Source organism: Poecilia reticulata, chromosome 14 (assembly GCF_904066995.2).
Source record: "Poecilia reticulata chromosome 14, P_reticulata-male-v2, whole genome shotgun sequence".
In the NCBI taxonomy this organism is placed as follows: Eukaryota; Metazoa; Chordata; class Actinopteri; order Cyprinodontiformes; family Poeciliidae; genus Poecilia; species Poecilia reticulata.
In genome coordinates, this window is record NC_088843.1 from 13,431,458 (window position 1) to 13,449,541 (window position 18,084).

Consider the following 18,084-nt stretch of genomic DNA (forward strand, 5'->3'; position numbering starts at 1 on the left):
AAAGACAGTGAAGCTCAGCAGTAGTTGGAAAGAACATGAGTCCATTTCCCACAACATGTCTGTGTGAAATCAGCTGCTCTAGTCTGGCTACTATAAAAACTTAAACCAGAGAGAGACTGAGAGCTGCTGAGGAAGACCTTTGTCTTTCTTCAATTTCTTCAATGTAAAATGTGATAAAAATGCATTTTTGTGTTTATTTGATTCCTATTCAAGAGACTTCGATAAGAATGACTATATATGGAATAGAGGCGGCTACTGAGTATCTTTGTTTCCATTTTTGGTTGGTGGTGTGCCTCGAGATTTTTTCAATTAAAATAACGTACCTTGGGTCAAAAAAGGTTGAAAAACACTGGTCTGGGGGGAGGAGGGACGCCGATTTATGTTTTCGCATCCACTTGAATAATATTTAGTTACGACCCTGTCAACAAGGTAATGGTGGGTTACTATGGCAACCAGTGACAGTTTAAAAGCCCGCCTACAGTCAAAGACTATGCGTATCAAGAAGACGCCACTGTTATGGAAATCTTTCCCCGAGTGAGGTGCTTTCATCGATCTAACGGTTTTTACTGAAAACAGTGACATCGATAACGGTTCTCAGCCGGAAAAACAAAATGATCCCGGAGCTTTGCCCAGCAGCGGAAAAAAGACGTTGTGGAAAATGCTTCCCAACTCAGAACCTCGCGTAGACGTAAGTTTTTTTTGCAGAGAATATTGAAACCTAAAATGTTTCAATGCCGGCCCAAGAACGTGATGAGGCAGCTTCCTTGAAAAAGGAAAGCTATTCGACGAACACTGTGATAAGTCAAACAAAGTGTACGTGTCTTGCCAAATCCAAGGAGTCTGAATATATCGAGGTACAAAAATACTTAATGACACAGCTTGATGACATGTTCGATGTAAATAATAAGCTAAACGCTGAACTTAAACAGCAGAAGAAAGATCTGATGAAGAAAGTCTCAGAAAGAAGAAAAAGGAAGAAGTCAATGGTTTCTGTTGCAATTCAAACGGATTCACAAGACACCTCACAGCAGAAACCTGTCTACCAATCTCCTTCGATACAAACTGAGATGGATGTGCCGGAAACCAGACGTCACTTGAAACCACTCCGTCAAACAATAGCAACACAAACTGAGATAGCTGCACTGGAAACCAGATGTCACTTGGAACCAGTTTATCAGTCAATTTCAACCCAAACTGAGCTCTTTTTATTGCTACGAAAACAGCCCTTTGTAACACAACCGAATGGACATCAGGACCGACAAACAAAGGTATTCAAGAGATCCACAGGTGAGAACAGCAGTCAGTGATGAAAGCTGCATCTGATTTGGAAACCCTCAGTAATGAAAATGTTCCTAGAGCAAACGGCGAACAGCAAGACATGTCAGTACCAGAAATAGTTAGGAATCAGACAGTTACCATCAAAAATGAGAATCACGCAAATGACACTGTCATCGGTAAACAACAGCAGGCGATCGGAGAACAAACGGTCTCCACACCACAACAAAGTGGGGACCATCAAGAGGAGAAAAAGCCATTAAAGAACTCTAAACGTAAGAACAAGAGAAAGGCAGCAATGAGAGCTGTCTCTGAGCTGGAGACCCTCAATAATGAAAATGTTTCTGCCAAAAACAGTGAACCAGAAGTTTCAGTACTGGAAATAGTTGAGGTTCAGGCAGCCTCCATCAAAATTGAGATTCACACAAATGAAACGATCATCGATAAACTTCAGCAGATCACTGGAGAAGAGACAGTCTCCACAACACAACCAAATGGGGACCATCAAGAGGAGAAAAAGCAATCAAGGAAATCTAAATGAAGGATCAAGAGAAAGGCAGCAGTGAGAGCTGTGTCTGAGCTGGAAAACCTCAACAATGATAAAGTTTCTGGAGATAACACTGAACAAGAAGTTTCAGTACCAGAAATAGCTGAGGATCAGGCAGCCTCCATAAAAACTGATATTCACACAAATGAAAAGGTCATCGGTAAACTTCAGCAGGCGATCGAAGAAGAAACGGTCTCGACAGCACAACTAAATGATGACCATCAAGATGAGAAAAAAACCATTGAAGAAATCTAAACGTAAGAACAAGAGAAAAGCAGCAATAACCCAGGAGAAAGCTGTCTCTGAGCTGGAGATCCTCAATAATGAAAATGTTTCTTTAGAAAACAGTGAACAACCAGATGTTTATGTCAGTTGGGGATCAGATAGCCTCCATCAAAAACGGGATTCATATGATTGAAACAATGATCTCTACCCACCAGCATATTTCTGAAGAGGTAATTATCTCTGAAACGCATCAAAGTGGGGATCAAAAAGTGAAGAAAAGGTCATCAAAGAAATATAAGCAGAAGAAGAAGAGAAAGGCAGCATTGAGAGCTGTGTCTGAATTGGAAATCCCCAATAGCGAAAAGATTTCTGGAGTCAACACTGAACAAGAACAAGTTTCTATGTCAGTTATAGCTGGAGGTCAGACAGCCACCATCAAAACTGACAGTCAGACAAATGAACTAGTGATCGACAAACTGCAGCAGGCGACCGGGGAAGAAATTATCTCTGAGAAAAAACAAAATGAGAAAAGGTCAACAAAGAAACCTAAACGTAAGAACAAAAGAAAAGCAGCAGTGAAAGCTGTGTCTGAACTGGAGACCCTGAATAGTGAAAAACTTTCTGTTGAAAACACTGGAGAAGAAGAAGTTTCAATACCAGAAGCAGTCGGGGATGAGACAGCCACTATCATAATTGAGATCTATAAAAATGAATCAGTGATTGGGAAACCACAGCAGGTAACTGAAGATGAAATGGTCCCTGATATACAACAGAATGGGGACCAGAAAGATAAGAAAAGGCCATCGAAGAAATTTAAACGTAAGAACAAGAGAAAGACGGCAATAAAAGCTGAACTAGAAACTGTTGTAAAGCCAATAGAGACAGATAAAAACTTGGTCCCAAACAATAAGACACTAAAATCTGATTCAGAGATCCCCCTGATAAGTTTCTGAAGAAATAGAAACAAATCTTTGCACTGTTTTTGAAGACCTAACAGTTCCTGTAGTTTCCATAGAAGGGGAAAGAGGCCTAACAGAAGAACTGAACACGCCCTCCACAGATGATGGTTACATTAAAGGAAGATGTAAACCAAAACACACCTCAGGAACCAGAACCTCAAGCTGCTGCAGAGTCAGCAGAGGAGAACAATATATCTGAACCAGAAGAGAGACGTCAAACAAAAAGAGATTTTAGAAGTCTAAACCTTTACAAATTGGGAAAAATGTGAAAACTATTAATCTTTCTGGGTGATGTATATATATATATCACCCAGTATATATATATATATATATATATATATATATATATATATATATATATATATATTGATATCAATCTATATATCTATCCATCTCTCTCTCACTATATATATATATAAAATTCCCTTCTCACCCTCCGCGAGTGGTCTCTATCATCCTCTGAGCTTGGGTCCTCTACCAGAGGCCTGGGAGCTTGATAGAAAACATGCTAACAAAAAGCCTCAGACCTGCAGCCCATATGCGGTTCTAGACACAGGCCAACAGAAGTGGCTCTTTGGCTCACTTATATGGTAAATGATCAAATATTGCCCTGCCTTTGTTTCATTCATTTGAATTGCCCTATAGGCAGCAATCTATTCACATATATGCACATTTATTATTATTGATACTTTAATTAAAGATAAATTGTCCAAGTTTATGTCATTGGGGCCGGGGGCGCCGATGACGGTATGTAGTTGCGTCCCTGGATGGATGGATGGATCTGCACACCTTTGAAATAATATTACACTTACCTCACTTTCTTCTTTGTGTTAGAATTTGATAGAAGATCATCGGCATCACACAACACAACTTGGTAATATTACCCCCACTGTAAAAACTCCCACTAAACCTAAATATCAGTTTGTGGGTTCACTCCAGGTGTAAAATTAATGCTTAGACCTAAATGAGTGGTATTCATAGGCACTTATACCACTCAGTTCAGTGAGTGGTAAACTAAGCTAAAACGAGCTTAGTTTTGAAATCACACAATCAAATTCAATTAATAAAATGACATAATTGGTACTTTTTTCACTGGAAATCCATCCCTTCCTCTGCCATTTTCTGCTCTGGTTTTATCCCGTTTAGAATCCAGGTGGCAAGAAAAGGTGCTGGGTTTTAGCCTGCTACCACTTGTATAATATGAATTGATAATTTAGCTTGTGTCAGTATCTGTCAGTGTCTGAGACAGAGTAAAACTGTGCCACATTGTGGCTTTTCTTCACCTTTGCTGGGATAGGTACATGCCCGCTTTCCCCCCGGTTCTATGCACTTGTGATTCCTGTGACTCTTCAAATGGGTTTTAAACCTTCAATTTATCCTCTGTGTGTTCTGTAAGCACCAACAAGCTGTTTGTAAACATGCATTTATGCAACAATCCGCCACAACGTTTAAGCCACTTAATAGTGAAGTGATTAACATTGACTATTTCATTACAGTGGCAGCCGCCCAGGGATGGATGGGACACACTGGGACGTGTGCAAAATCACAATTGGGCAAGTGGAAGCAAAATTGAGTAAGCACAAAGATTTGAGTGACAATAAAAAGTAAAAACTGTTTAACCCCTAAGTTTTACTGTAAATTTTTTACTGAACTGTGTAGGCAGGCATAAATTATATATAGTGGCAAAAACTGACAGCCTGCAGATTCTGGCTTGTGTCTCTGGCAGAAGTCCCATTTATGCTTGAAAGACAAACTTAATGCATGAAGCTTGTGTTGGTATTTTGGGTGTCCAGTCAGTAGATGTCCAGTTAGAGGGTGAAAAGGAGCGTCCAACCTTATTACTACGGACACTGATCAGAGTAAAGGAAATTTCAGATTAGGTCTTAGTCTAATTAAGGCAGTTAGAGCAAGAATTTACTTTGCCTTAAAATGCCTCCTTTAATGCCATCACCGAGACGAAAATGGAGAGACCGGGGACAAATACAACCACGTAGGATGTCCTCACTGAAAAAGTGTACGGAAGTCCTCTAATGAAACAGACGGATTAATTACCCAAATTAACTTAAAGGATTAGGCCTAACATCCAGACACATTCTGATCCGGGCTGGAAGGCGGAATCTTCCTCCCAAATCCATTTAAAACTCTTGGAACATGACTGCATGTTGACGCATTAATCTAATCGATCTTAAATGATCATCAGGTTTGTTACTGGCTTCTCAATTCTGTGGCATATCACATGAATGCATCTGAAAAATTTGGTTGATAGATTAAATATTTTAAAATCTTTGTAATCGCTTCCTTGTGGAAAACTTTAAAGCAGCTATTTCAATCTTAGGTTTGCTAGAGCCTGTAAATGTGTCGTATTGACCTGGAATTGAATGGATGCAGATATCCTCATGAGAAGGAAATAAAAACAACAGAACCGTTGTTTTTCACTGGTTATTTATTTTTAGTTGCCATTCGTGTGCAATTTGCCAATCCTGAAAGTGTGTTGTAGTTCATCAGCAAACCCCATAACAATTGGGGAAACAGTCTTTTGCATGGCCTTTGCTTGGTAACTGTGGCGTCCGGATGGCAAACTCCAGTCTTTGCTTCCATACTTGGACAGCTCAGGCTGCGAAGATGACCTTCCAGGCAGGATGGTCGTTAGGAAATTTTGGCAAGAAGTGAAAGATGGTGGGATCTGATATGGACTTAATCTCAACCAAGGCTGACGGTTTCGGTGATGACGGATTCCAGAAAGTGACGGCGTGGCAGAGCTGGTTGGGAGAGCTGAAACACTCACTCCTATTGGTGCCACACAGTGGTATGGATATGATGGCATTCCATCGACAGATGACAGAGTGACTCCCTGTTTGGGGAAAATAAATTAATTATTAGAACAGCGTCATAACCTCAGAATGGTGCTGCGACTCAGTTAAAATCATTCTTCAGATTCCAGACTTAAGCTTTGCTTGCACCTTACGTTGATCTTAATACCAAACCAAAAATAGACCACAAGCTATCCCTGGATTAAAGCATTCAGCATTTTGAATCAGAGTTACCTGCAGTAGATAACCTCTCTTGGCATCCTTATTTAATGTAAATCCAAATTGGTTTGTCTCATAGGATGAAGCTAAAGGCTATTCCGAGAGGGAGCTGGACCAGTTTTTCGCCATCAACTCAAAATGCTTTTTACATTTTTTGAAGCTCTTGTTTCAAACAGGAAGGTAAGAAGTAGCACAACACATCCTTCCTCAATTTCTTGTCTTAATAATTGTAAACTAAAGTTGAACAACCTTCAGCTGCAATTGAGAGAATGGTTTAGACTAGAAGTTTATAAAGTTGTGTCTGCATAAATCACTAGAATGTTTCTGAGACTGAAGATTTTTTTCAGCACAGTAGAAGTCCACTTCAGTCTTGGTCTCTCTCGTACTAGTTAACTTTATCTTCTAAGACCAGCTAATCTGAATTTAAACTAAATGAAGTTGACTAGATTATTACCTAATACGTGTCAGATATTTCTGGTTTGTAACCTTTTGGCATTTTGAAGTACCCCTTCAATGTCTTTCATTTAAATCTGTGTGCACATAATGATGATGGTCTTGAATACAACTCAAGGATGTGATAAAAGTACAAAGCTGTCTTACCTATCTTGCTGGAAAAGTAAAGTTAGCCAGTGATAGCTATAGAAAATATATGAGCATCTAATAACTTAAAATATCTAATTACCTCAGAGAAACATTAGAAACAGTTACGTCTGGTTAATGAGTCTTAATCATATTTTCTGTCTCCACAAATCAACTCATCACCCCACATGAAATGACCCAGACTTTAGGTGTTCTGGTTTTCACTTTCTATGTTGTTTGATATTAGATATGTTCTATGAAGGTATCCATGACATATTGTTTTTTGTTTTTTTTTGTTACATTTGAGATACTTATGACTAAAACTCAGCGGGTCTGGGAGATGAAACTTCAACATAGATTTAAAAGAGGGGAACCTTTTTGTTGGAGATTAAAAAAAACTCCAAATTCAAATTTATGTAATCCCATTTAGAGGTGCCAACAGGAAGGTCTAAAGAAAATTATTCTACATGGCAATACTTTCAGCTTTTATTATCCCAAGTAGTTATTCTACAATATACTAGATAGGTGGGAATAAATATTGTGCAATGACAGAATTGAATGAATTTCTGAAAGCCTACCTGAGATCCCAATGTGTGTTTTGAGAAGGGAAATGGAGCCGAAGCCCGGATGCTTTGACACGAGAGTCCTCCTTGTTCAAAGTTGTTAATTCCAGTCAAGGGTGTAAATCCAGGTCCCACACACAAAGAGGAAAGCCCCTTCCCTGTCGGTGGTAGCTGCCTTTTTTCTTGAAAAGATTCTTGTAGAGTGACAAATGGTTGCTCATAGCCACTCGGGAAATCGAAAGTTGGACCGTGACAATTACTGAAGCAGCTTAGGCTTTGTGATCGAGACATTGTAGATAGCCCTCTATCTTTGATTACGCTCCTTTGGTTTTTAAAAGGACCCACTTTTATAACGTATTGGTTGTCATCATGTGCTCTTTGCATAATTAAATCCCTTGATCCATCCTTTTTCTTGTGGCTTTGCCTAAAATCAGGCATGTTTTGCAGAACGTCCTCATCCATCAGGTTCATAGTTAATGTTGATGCAGTCTTGGGAAGGCCGGCTTCCAAAATGTCATCGTCTTCAGGGTAAATATCTGAATCGCTTTCAATTTCTTTTGCATCTGTAAGGAAACACATGAAAAAGTTTTAAAACGAGAACATTTTGGGGTAATGCGTGTCATTGTATGATGGGGTAATAAGCAAGCTGAAACTTTTTGAGCTTTTATTAGAACCAAATTTGTGGCCAATATATTGGAATCAGAAGATTTAATGAACACAAAGGAATATTGGGGTGACATGGGGAAAAAAAGTTTTTGGTGAATTTCTGTTACAGAATAGAGTTAAAATTTAATATGGGTGCTCTCCGTGCTCACTGTGCATTTACAGCATATTTGCTAAAAGAGAAAGAATATATTTGTTATTAGTAGTTTAAAGTTACTAGTTCATCTACACAAGGCCTGGCTTTTGCAGGTTGGACTTTGACTTCTCCTGTATTTTTGGTTTCTGGATTTGTGCTCATTGTCAATCTAATATGAAGCACAATTTTGGGGATTTTGCTTGTCTCCTGCTTGCTTTTAAGTTCATCACATTTAATTAATTAGCTAGTTAGTTCTAAAAAAAAAAAAGCATGTCTATTTAAAAGCACACAGTAAGTTAACACACCTTGGCAGGTTGGCGTGGACATCAGAGGGCTGCTGACCAGTTCCAGAGGAGAATAAAATGGTTCACTAGCACTGGGTTGTCCAGATGAGTCGTCAGAATCATCACCATCCTGGTCTGATTTACTAAGCTGTTTGCCCCTGTAAAATACAACACCCAAAACTCCATGTGTCAAAATGTGGAAAAACTGTTGTACTAAGTTCACATAATTAAATGTTAGTATGCCTACCTTTTCTCTCGTCTTCCATTTCCGGTATTTCTGAACCCTTTGGCAAAGGGATTGTTGTCAATTTTCAGCTGCGTTATCTACATAGTGAAGGAAGAAAATGTGCAACTTATTCCTTAAACAAGGACAAGCAATATTTCTAGTCTCAAAATTATGAGTTACCTTTTCATTCTGATAGGCAGTGACAGCAATGAACTCAGTCTCTGGGAAAACATAGGTTCTGAAGGTGCTGTATGGGAGCTTCATAATGTCATTGGCTCTTACAATGTGAAACCTCGGTTGATACTTATGCATGGAATTTAGGATTGTCTGGAAAATCAACAACGGTCATAAGCAAAATTATCATTACCTACAATTTTTAAATATTTAGAACTGAATGCTACTTACAAATCCATGCCTATCCGACATGTTGTTGGTGAGTTTGAGCTTGTGAAAAGCAACAGGCTTGCTCATCCACTGCTCCCCTTTGGACGGACTGTCTGGGTGGATGTACATCCGCTTTGGCATCTCCGGGTCGGCTTTTCCAGCAACTGTCCACTGGGAGTTGTGAAACTTGTAGCGGCAGTCGTCAACTGCAACAATATCCATCAGCAGGATGTATTTTGTGCTTTCGTTCAGCCCATCCACACACACCTTGAAGGGTGGAAACATCCTCCTGTTGTTGACAATTGAGTGTGGAAAATTATGCAAGAATTAAAATAATGTGCGGTTAGGCCTGTCACAATAACAAATTTTGCTGAGCGATTAATTGTCTAAAAAAATTATTGCGATAAACTATAATATTGTTTCAAGACCTTTTGACACTGATTTAACGGAAATTACGTAATAACGCATGTGATTTCCTGCCATAGATAGATACATTTTATTTTCAAAAGAACACATAACACTGGAACTAATAAACTAAATAAACAAAACAACCAAAAACAATAATAAAATGGATTCTCAGTCTCCATTAACAAAAAACGTACTTTAATAAAAACTAAACAACATAAAGCCAAAGTGGAAATAAATAATGCATTCAACCAAAAGAGTGCAGATTATGAAGTCTGTACTATATTGCCCTTCAGTAATCACTAGATTTAAATAGAGAAGATGGGCACATCCGACTACCTAATGCAATAGTTCACACTACACGATTTTTTGCCTCTATTTTCCCCTTAAGATAATCTTAGAACGTTGGCCGATCTAAGATTGTCGCTGGTGATTTTGTAACCGATCATCCTGTAGTGTGATGTAGATCGTCGTGGCCGCTCCGATCTAAATCAGGGGTTTTCCCCGACTGGGAGCTTAACGCTGACTGTGACAGGTAGCCAATCAGAAAGCGCGGATTCTCCTCCTTGCTTTCCGAGGGGAAATAATAAGGGGAATCCCAAACAGCTGACACGGCAAAATCCAGCGGACATTGGAGATGATATGTGGAAACAACATTTATATTTATTCAACATTTTGTGCAAAGAATATAGAAATGACAAGGGTCAAACTTTACGCTGACTCTAGCCACATGCATCACAGGCAGATTCTAGTAAAACACTGATTAATGCCTGGTTTTAAAATTGTGGTATCCATGTGGCTGGACACCACAAGGCACGACGAACCCGATCGAACCGTTATGCCTAGGCTTTCTGTCGGCTAGTGGTGGTCTCTCAGGTTTTGAAAATGGGCCGACAACTCTTGAAGTGTGTGCTGGGCATTACACTAAGGAAATAGGAAGGGAGGGTCAGTGAAGAGCACCGGAGTTGAGCCTTTTTCATTCAGTGGCATCAACAGAAAGAAAAAACGGCAGGAAGAAAGCCGATAATTAAAATGAGGTTGATAGATTTAATTTATCGTGCGATTAGTTGATTTATCGTTTATCGTGACAGGCGGTTCTTGAAAGCATATTTTACCAATGAGTCAACTTGAGGACAGTTTTCTTGTCAAAAATTCACATGTCTATGGAATTGCCCCGACTTTTTAGTTCACTACTTTTTTAAACTGTTAACTAGAAAAGCTTTTTCTCTATGACAATATTTCCAACAATCTTGATATTAACTGTGCAAAAGAAAATGTGGAGGGTATTCAGTTCTTGCCTAAATATTAAAATGTAATTTAAGCCTCTATTATAGTTTTCAAATCTAATGTTACTTTACTATTACATTAAAAATAGCAATCCTACCTAAACATTTTCACTAGAATATACTTCAACATTGTTCAGTTAACAGTGGTGTTCTGTATTTATCAGGGAATACAACACATCGCCATATATTGCTAATATAGTAGACTAAGATGTTTCTATACCTGCATTTTAAATCTATAGCCTACCAATTTGCACAATATAAACTTGCAAAATTTCAAAAATGTAAGAACTGTTAAGATAGTTAAAGTAAATTCAGTTCCACCAGAAATTCAAGCTTGTTTCCAGTTTTGGCTATGTTAGCAAAAGTGGTAATATTAAAGTTAAGCTTGGTAGTAAGTTGAACTTCCTGTCCCCAAGACCATTTTTGTCACTTAATAATGCATCTTAGCTGCAGTTATAATGGCAAAGTTGAAACGACACCTCCTTAGAATGGATTTAAAAAATGCATTACTCTTTCAGTAATATTTCATGCCTAAACTAGTTTAGTAACTGAGCGAATGCTAAAGTCGAGCTAGCAAGCTAGGCTTCTTAACCCAGAAGCTTGTTTATGATTGAAACATCTCTGCGTGGTTATAAGGGAATAACTTTAAATTTAGTATTTTTAGAAAGAAATTAAAAAGTTTGTCACTATTTCAGTTTTGACCTAACTAGTAAAAACACTAAGGCAAAGTTGAATTTTCTAGTAAGCGAAGTTTCTTAACTGTTTCCGACAAGTCCAATAATGACCTATCTACACGGTGTAAGACAATCTATAAATTACACCTTGCTAGAACAGATTCTAAAAGTTATTTTATCAGTAACATTCTATACTTTGCTAGTTTAGCTACACCACAAAGGTAAAATTTGCTGACGGCCAAAATTCCATAGTAATAGTAGTAGCCTACTTTTCCCTGCCAAGTTGTTGGTGTTGATTTAAAAACCCTCAACGTCATTAATTTTGCTAGAACTTAATTATTCAAGTAGTTGTTAAACCTATCATATTTTTTGTTCAAATAAATGTCTTAACTAAAATGAAATGACCACTGGTTTTATTGGTTAAAATCCAGCAGTTTGTTTTCTTAGTGCGTCAGATCTACTTGCCTCCCAGACTTCGTGATAACCATCTCAGTCCCCATCTTGTGAAATTCACTCCACAAATCCTTTGATTCCAGCGTGACTTTCGGATCGTCATTCAACCATTGCTCGGGCTGTTCGTGGCGCTTCGTGGTCCGCGGGTGTGCTGGCCGACTCCGGAGCTCCATAGCTGCGCGCAGCCGTGCGTCCGCGGCTATGGAGGGGACAAGTGAGGACTGTGCGCTGGGAATGAACGCTGGCAGAGAAAAGGCGTCTCCTCCGTCAACTCGGAAAGGTTGGTAAGCCATGGGAACCGCAGCAGAAGACACTCAGCGAGTGCGCTTGAAACAGGAACTGTTGAGGGAGTGTATTGAATTCTTTGTATCATTACCAATACATCTTGAAAGCCCGTGCATTTACACGTGAATCGATCCATTAGTAAACGTCTACAGAGGGAACGGCGCATATGAGGATCATACGTAAAGCTGGTGAAAAAAGTTAATTAAAAATAAACCTAACTCGAACAGGACCACTCACAGGGGGAAACCTAGAGACGTGGACTGTCGCGCATCTGCAGTGTCTTTGTAAGTCGTCACTAGATAAACCCAAATTCTGAGGACAGCGCGTCACAGTCTTAGACACACTAAGGAGAGGTGGGGGCGGTATTAAGCCCTCTGGCTCATGATGGAAAGGCAAGAAACACAGCACGTAAATGACCCGCGGCTGATTTCAAGCGATAGGTCGGCCGCGAAGTGAACGACAGGACAAGTGATGAGGAAGGAGACTCCAGCTAAGGACCGGTTGGAAGTAGTCCCTGAAGGAGCTGCGTAATTTGCTTCTCTTATTAAAATTCCTCCGAGCCAAATTGTCATCTAGGGATTAAAAAATATATTTGGAGGAGCCAAAATGTCTTATTTAAGCTTCATCTTTTGCATATTTTAGAACACCTGATGTCAAAACATGAGCATTAAGTGTCTCCTGTAGTCTCAACACTTTTTTCCCCCTCTTGTCCTAAAAGCAAGGAAAGCCAATGGGACATTTTATAGCTAAAAATGTCCATGCCTCAAGGCATCTGACAGTGTTAGGTGGGAACTAGAATGACAAAAAGGGTTCACAGTACTCAATATTACATGACACTCAGCTTTGCTGCTTTGTGAGCTGGCGTTCCTGACCAGGAACGCCAGCTCCTGGTCAGGCTAGTTGTCCAGTATACTCTACTGGACAACTAGGCTGTTGTCCAGTAGAGTATATATTTTTTTCTAAAGTAAGAGATTTACATACTATGTTGCTATTTATCTAGTTTATTTGAGAAATGACATAATGTGATGGTTGTAAAGGCATTTGAGTAACGGATGTACTTTAAGCACAAACATGTCATAGGGAAATAAAAGGAAATAAACCAACATATTAGGACAAGAACTGTTGTATGTTTAGCTGTTTAGATACAAAATGAACAGGTTAACTTCTTAAAATTGGCAGCATTTTGGGGTAACAACATTATGTGGGTGTATTGAAGAAACACTGAGACGTGGTTACTTAGATTGGTCTCGGACATTTATTGATGAAAGAAGACTTTACAGGTATTGTCCAGGAGAGTGGGGCAGGTTTCCTCACTTGAGGTTGAAGAGTTTCTCACTTATTTCTCACATCTGTACCACACAGATCTGGTCTTTAAACTGACAGGCATAAACTAAAACTGTTAAGTAATAAACTAATCTGTCTTCATGTATGTGAGCTATGAATGTTATTTTTGAAGTACTTTTTTTTTTTATTAAACCAAGTTATTTGTAACTTTAAGAGATCAGTGCTTCCTACTCAGGGCTGGATAAAAGTCTTACAGTGTCCTCTTTTTAATCCTGTTAATGAAACTGGCGGTGTCAGATGCGGGTGAGAGTATCAGTTTAACCTTTAATACATTTGGCCCACTATAATATAGAATAGAACCATGTGTTGAAATATTGCCACTTTTAATAATATTTGGTTTTCGAATGCCTTCGTTTGCTGTTTTTCTGTCAGCTATAGAAGGGAAAGTAGCCAAACTGAAGGAAGTCATGAAGCTAATGAAGAGGAAACTTTAATAGAGGAAGTGCGAGGATTTGGTTTTTCTGTGTGTCAATTAAGTTCCCGTGTTGTCTTGTCTGCCCTTGATTGCTCCTAGCTGTGTCTCATGTTTCCTGATTACCCCTTGAATTTACAACTTAGTGACCCAAAAAGTACATTTTATGCTTTAACTCTGTGTTTTTCAACCCTGGTCCTCAAGGCACACTGCCCTGCATGTTTTAGGTATTTCCCTGCTTCAACACACATGATTTCAATTGATGGTTGATTAATAAGCTTTTTCTGAACTGCAATCATCTGAATGGGGTGTGTTAAAGCAGGGAAACGTCTAAACATGCAGGGCAGTGTGCCTTGAAGACCAGGGTTGGGGAACACTGCTTTAACTGACTCGAAATGTCAGCTGGGTTGAAAAAAAAAAAAAAAGGAACACAATTTGGAGTATTGTGTTAACCCAGTCCATGGTTAAATATGGACTTGGATTGATATAACTCCTCCGGGTTGGTTTAAGTAGGTTTCCAAACCAAATAAATGTGTTAGTGTCTCATGTAAAGATTACCAAAGACTAATCATTTGGTTGAAAATGGCTGTGTGTGAAACATAATGAGCCTTCTTCATATCACTTTTCTAATCAAACAAACTGGGTCTCAATTTCTAACCCAAGGTTTGGTTAAAACTACCTTTCTCCCTATCAGCAGGCAGAAGGCTTGACAAAGAGAGTGGGGAGAAGACACCCCGCTATAAAAAGTGAATGTCTTTTGAAAATCATGTTGATTTTTGAAATGATACAAAAAAAAATCCTTATTGGAGGCCACATGTCCTTCAATTTTATCTCCTTCATGGATTATCACTGTAGACGTTTTCACATCGAAACAAACACGAAAGCACAATTTTGTGCATAGACTGGCAGCTAACAAGACAAAACTGAGAAGAAAAACACATATGCATGTATTTGTGCAAGAAAAAAATAACAGCAGACTATAAGAAACTGAAAAATGTTGTAAATACCAGCAAAGTTGTAAACACTTATTGAGTTTGTCGATATCACTAGTGCTGCTGTTGAGAAGGATCTTTAATAACAGGCCTTTGTGCACCGAGACTGCATCAGTCTGTCGCTGAATGAGCTCTCCATTTCTGCTACAGCTTCATGCGTGTGGTGGGAGACGAGAGCAATGTCCTTCTGGGTCGAGGGGCCATCCAAGGACAGAGTTGGCCTTCCTGATGAGCTTATCTAACCGTGTCCTTGGCCATGGGCTATAGGTAAGCTGCTGCCCCAACAAACTACAGAATAGAAGATGGCTTATATCACCACCATGTCAGAAAGGGTCTCCAGGAGCACTCTCTGCGCTCCAAAAGATGGAAGCCTTAGAATTGGATGGAAAAGTCTGTCATGTAGAGGCTGAACATGGTGCAGTTCTCTGCAGAGTCTCTGTACAGCAAACCAGCCTGTCAGAGACATGGTTATACATCCTCACATAATGGGAGCACTCGGTGACATAGTTCAGTATCCACTCGGACAGGTGGTGAGCCACCCCTGACATCTCCCATGTAACCCTCAAAAGTCTGGCTGGATAGTTTTAAAAGCACTATAGAAATCAAAGAACACGACCCTCGCAGTGCTTCCAGGCTTCTCCAGGTGGGTCAGAGCTCAGTGCAAGGCGTCGTCCACCCCAATGCCAGACTGGTAGGTAAGCTGTAGCAGGTACCTCAGCGAGGGGCGAAGATGGTTATCAACCAACCTCTTGAGAGGACCTGCAGCGTCTCACACCTGTATTTTTTGCTGTTCATTTCTCGCTTGAAGTGTTGATAGGGAAAAGATGGTGGTCGTGGTGGTCGGAATGGAGTCTGGAACAGAGAGAATGGTTGACAGCTGAGAGGTGAGAAGTTGACAGAAGAAAAGAAGGCAGTCGTCAAAGATAAGTGGGGTTGCAGTAGGGGAGACTAGGCTGGAGGTGGGGTGAGTGTTTGATCAAATTTGCTGAAGTTGGTTCAGATCATTCACCCGCCCAAGTTGGAGATGAACTAAGTTGTGATCTTAGCTTCCATAGAGGAGGGAGAGATGATGAATTGAATTCCTCCTTGGTGTTGGGATACAATAAGTTGAGTGTTTCATTGCTCACAAATGTATTTTGCATTGTGGTTTTGTAAACTTAAAAGGAAATAACCAGATTTGCAAATAAACTGTCTCTAGTACACATGTAGCTATATTTCAAATTCATAGTAACCATATTATATTCCCTGTTTGAACTTGCTAAGAAGCATCCATCTTTGCCTCTTGAATCTTCATGTTTCCTGTTTGTGCTTATCAACGACGTTTTTTTTCCTCCACACTCTCCTTTTATCCCAATGCACAAAAAATGGAAAAAGTCCCAACTTCTGTTAACTATTTTAAAATGTCTGAGAAACGGTCAAACTAAATCCGATCGAGACCGTTCTTACAACTGTATAATTAGGGTTAACTTGACGCTGATGATTCTGGAACAAAAAAACCTGAGCCAAGGCCTTCATTTTCCATGTGAACTTAAATTTGGGATTAGAAATAATGAGATCACAGACACAAGAGGTTAAAATTAGGTGTCTTTGTGAAGCGGCCTTACCTTCTCCTTCTATTTAGGGTGAAGAGCTCAATAAACTGCCCAGTCCTCTGGGTGACATTACTGTCCATGAAGTTCATTTGAGGATAGGTAATGGCATCTAGTCCTCAGCCTTAATCTTTTGAATGGATTCTTCAGTCAAAAAAGGGCTTTTGTAGTCTGCAGCAGGTAATTTGTGTTTTGACAAACCTGTTTTCTGTCCTGTTATGACCCTGCTTAACTTTGCTCTACATTTCAAAGGTGCATCTGTGTTCTGGGGATTGGCCATAGATGACCCTACATCCTTGACAAGATTATCTTAAGTTCAACATGAAAAACAACTGCTTATGTTCAATTAACCGGTGTTGGGACGCTATTTTACCCAACAGAGAACCATGCTTTAAAACAGAATACATTCGCCAAGCATTTGAAACATTAAAATTTCTTCCATATGTTAGTTGTCAATCGATCACTGTCGCCTAATTTAACTTCCTCAGTCTGGTCTACCCTTCTTGCTGTACTTCTAAGGTCTCCTGTGGGAAATCCAGGGCTATGCCATGTCTGGAACTCAATGCATGGTCCAAGTGTTTTTGACTCCTATCACAAATTCACAAAGAAGAGTTGATATGTTATGATCATTGATATTTTCACAACAAATATAATCAAAAGTGCTTTGAAAAAAGTATTTTTCTATGACATATTTATTTTGCTTTTGATGTTTTGACGCATTTAAATCTTTAGATAACCAAGTAAATGTTAATTCCAGACAAAGATAGTCAGATTTTTATATTATGATGTCGTTCATTAAGAGAGAAAGAATCCCACTTATTGAACCTACTTAAGTAAGACCTGTTTAAATACACAAAGTTCACAGACAACTCTCGCATGAAGCAAACAAAACAGAATGAGATCTAAACCATTGCAAGCCTAAATCAGCCATAAAACACAGGACAAAAAAAAAAGTACAATATCTAAAGTCATGCTTGGTGGTGGTTTATGGATTGGGGCTGCTTTCAAGCTTCAGGAATTGGGCAACTTGCTGTGATTCAAAGAACTATAAATTTTGCTTTCTAACACCAAATTTGGAAGTGGAAAGTTTGAGTGAGCCCGGACAGACTTCTCGGTATCCTCAGTATTCACGTTTGTCTTCTGCGGCATGAAGCGAAACCCTTCGGACGTCTATGCTGTGACAATTGAGAAGCTGTTTGTTAATGCAACAAAAATCTTGTGCTAAAAGTCAAATAAACCGCTTATTTCAGCGGTTTAGCAGAGGTTTTCCGAGGAGACCATACAGGGTGGTGAACCACTTAATCAAGTAAGCGAGATTACAAGAGGAACTTTTCAGCAAACACCGTAGGTGTCAAGACTTCTTACCTTGGTTGCACTGTGATGAGCGTTAATTGCGTTATAATCCAGGATTCACAGGTTTGATCAGAGTAAGAGTCTTACAAGGTATGGGAGGTCAGATTGAAGCCTAAAAGCAACAAAGGCCCCAAAGGACACATTAGTGGCGGATTAAAAGTAGTACTGCACCGAGGTGACACATGGCTATGGCTGCAAATGACCTCATACCTTCGGATGCCCAATTATACTATTTATTACATTATGGATTTTGTAAACTCGTTGAATTTGTCAAGTTTTCTTGCTAAACCTGTTATACAGTTTCCCCAATATAAAACAAATACATTCCATTATTTCATGGAAAATCAAATTCAGAGCACCATAATTTCTACAACACTAAATAATTTCATCCGTCAGTCGATTTTATTTGTACAACACATTT

At 39.3% G+C, this 18,084-nt stretch overlaps 2 protein-coding genes and 1 long non-coding RNA gene across 10 annotated transcripts in view; 1 reads left to right on the top strand and 2 right to left on the bottom strand.

Annotated features, from left to right (window-relative positions):
* The window catches only part of acaca (acetyl-CoA carboxylase alpha), a 40,164-nt gene extending 39,822 nt beyond the window's left edge, over positions 1–342 (bottom strand). For 6 of the 8 annotated variants that reach the window (XM_081615367.1, XM_081615365.1, XM_081615363.1 and 3 more), the window contains exon 1: positions 324–342. The gene's annotated coding sequence lies outside the window, so the exon portion shown is untranslated. The remainder of the gene's footprint in view (positions 1–323) is intronic. The other 2 variants (XM_081615366.1, XM_081615364.1) reach the window with 1 other exon arrangement.
* Positions 343–5,431: 5,089 nt separating this feature from the next.
* On the bottom strand, positions 5,432–12,703 carry LOC103475881 (T-box transcription factor TBX2b-like). Its single transcript, XM_081615777.1, has 7 exons — positions 11,701–12,703; positions 8,892–9,159; positions 8,667–8,813; positions 8,508–8,584; positions 8,282–8,418; positions 7,193–7,740; positions 5,432–5,857 (listed from the first exon to the last, which is right to left on the bottom strand). The coding sequence occupies exons 1-7, from the start codon at positions 11,979–11,981 to the stop codon at positions 5,456–5,458; spliced, it is 1,860 nt and encodes a 619-aa protein (XP_081471903.1). The 5' UTR covers positions 11,982–12,703; the 3' UTR covers positions 5,432–5,455.
* Positions 11,880–16,766, top strand: LOC145554898 (uncharacterized). The gene is made up of 2 exons (XR_014090943.1): positions 11,880–11,968; positions 14,872–16,766. It is a non-coding gene; the product is annotated as an uncharacterized LOC145554898 (long non-coding RNA).
* Positions 16,767–18,084: the final 1,318 nt, after the last annotated feature.

What these genes read in the sequence shown, in the direction of transcription:
- LOC103475881 (XM_081615777.1), bottom strand. Translation starts at nt 11,981, where the DNA reads ATGGCTTACCAACCTTTCCGAGTTGACGGAGGAGACGCCTTTTCTCTG. An exon ending in TGTCGGATAGGCATGGATTT is followed by an intron (nt 8,814 to 8,891) that starts GTAAGTAGCATT and finishes TTGATTTTCCAG; the next exon opens with ACAATCCTAAATTCCATGCA. An exon ending in AACACACATTGGGATCTCAG is followed by an intron (nt 5,858 to 7,192) that starts GTAGGCTTTCAG and finishes TTCCCCAAACAG; the next exon opens with GGAGTCACTCTGTCATCTGT.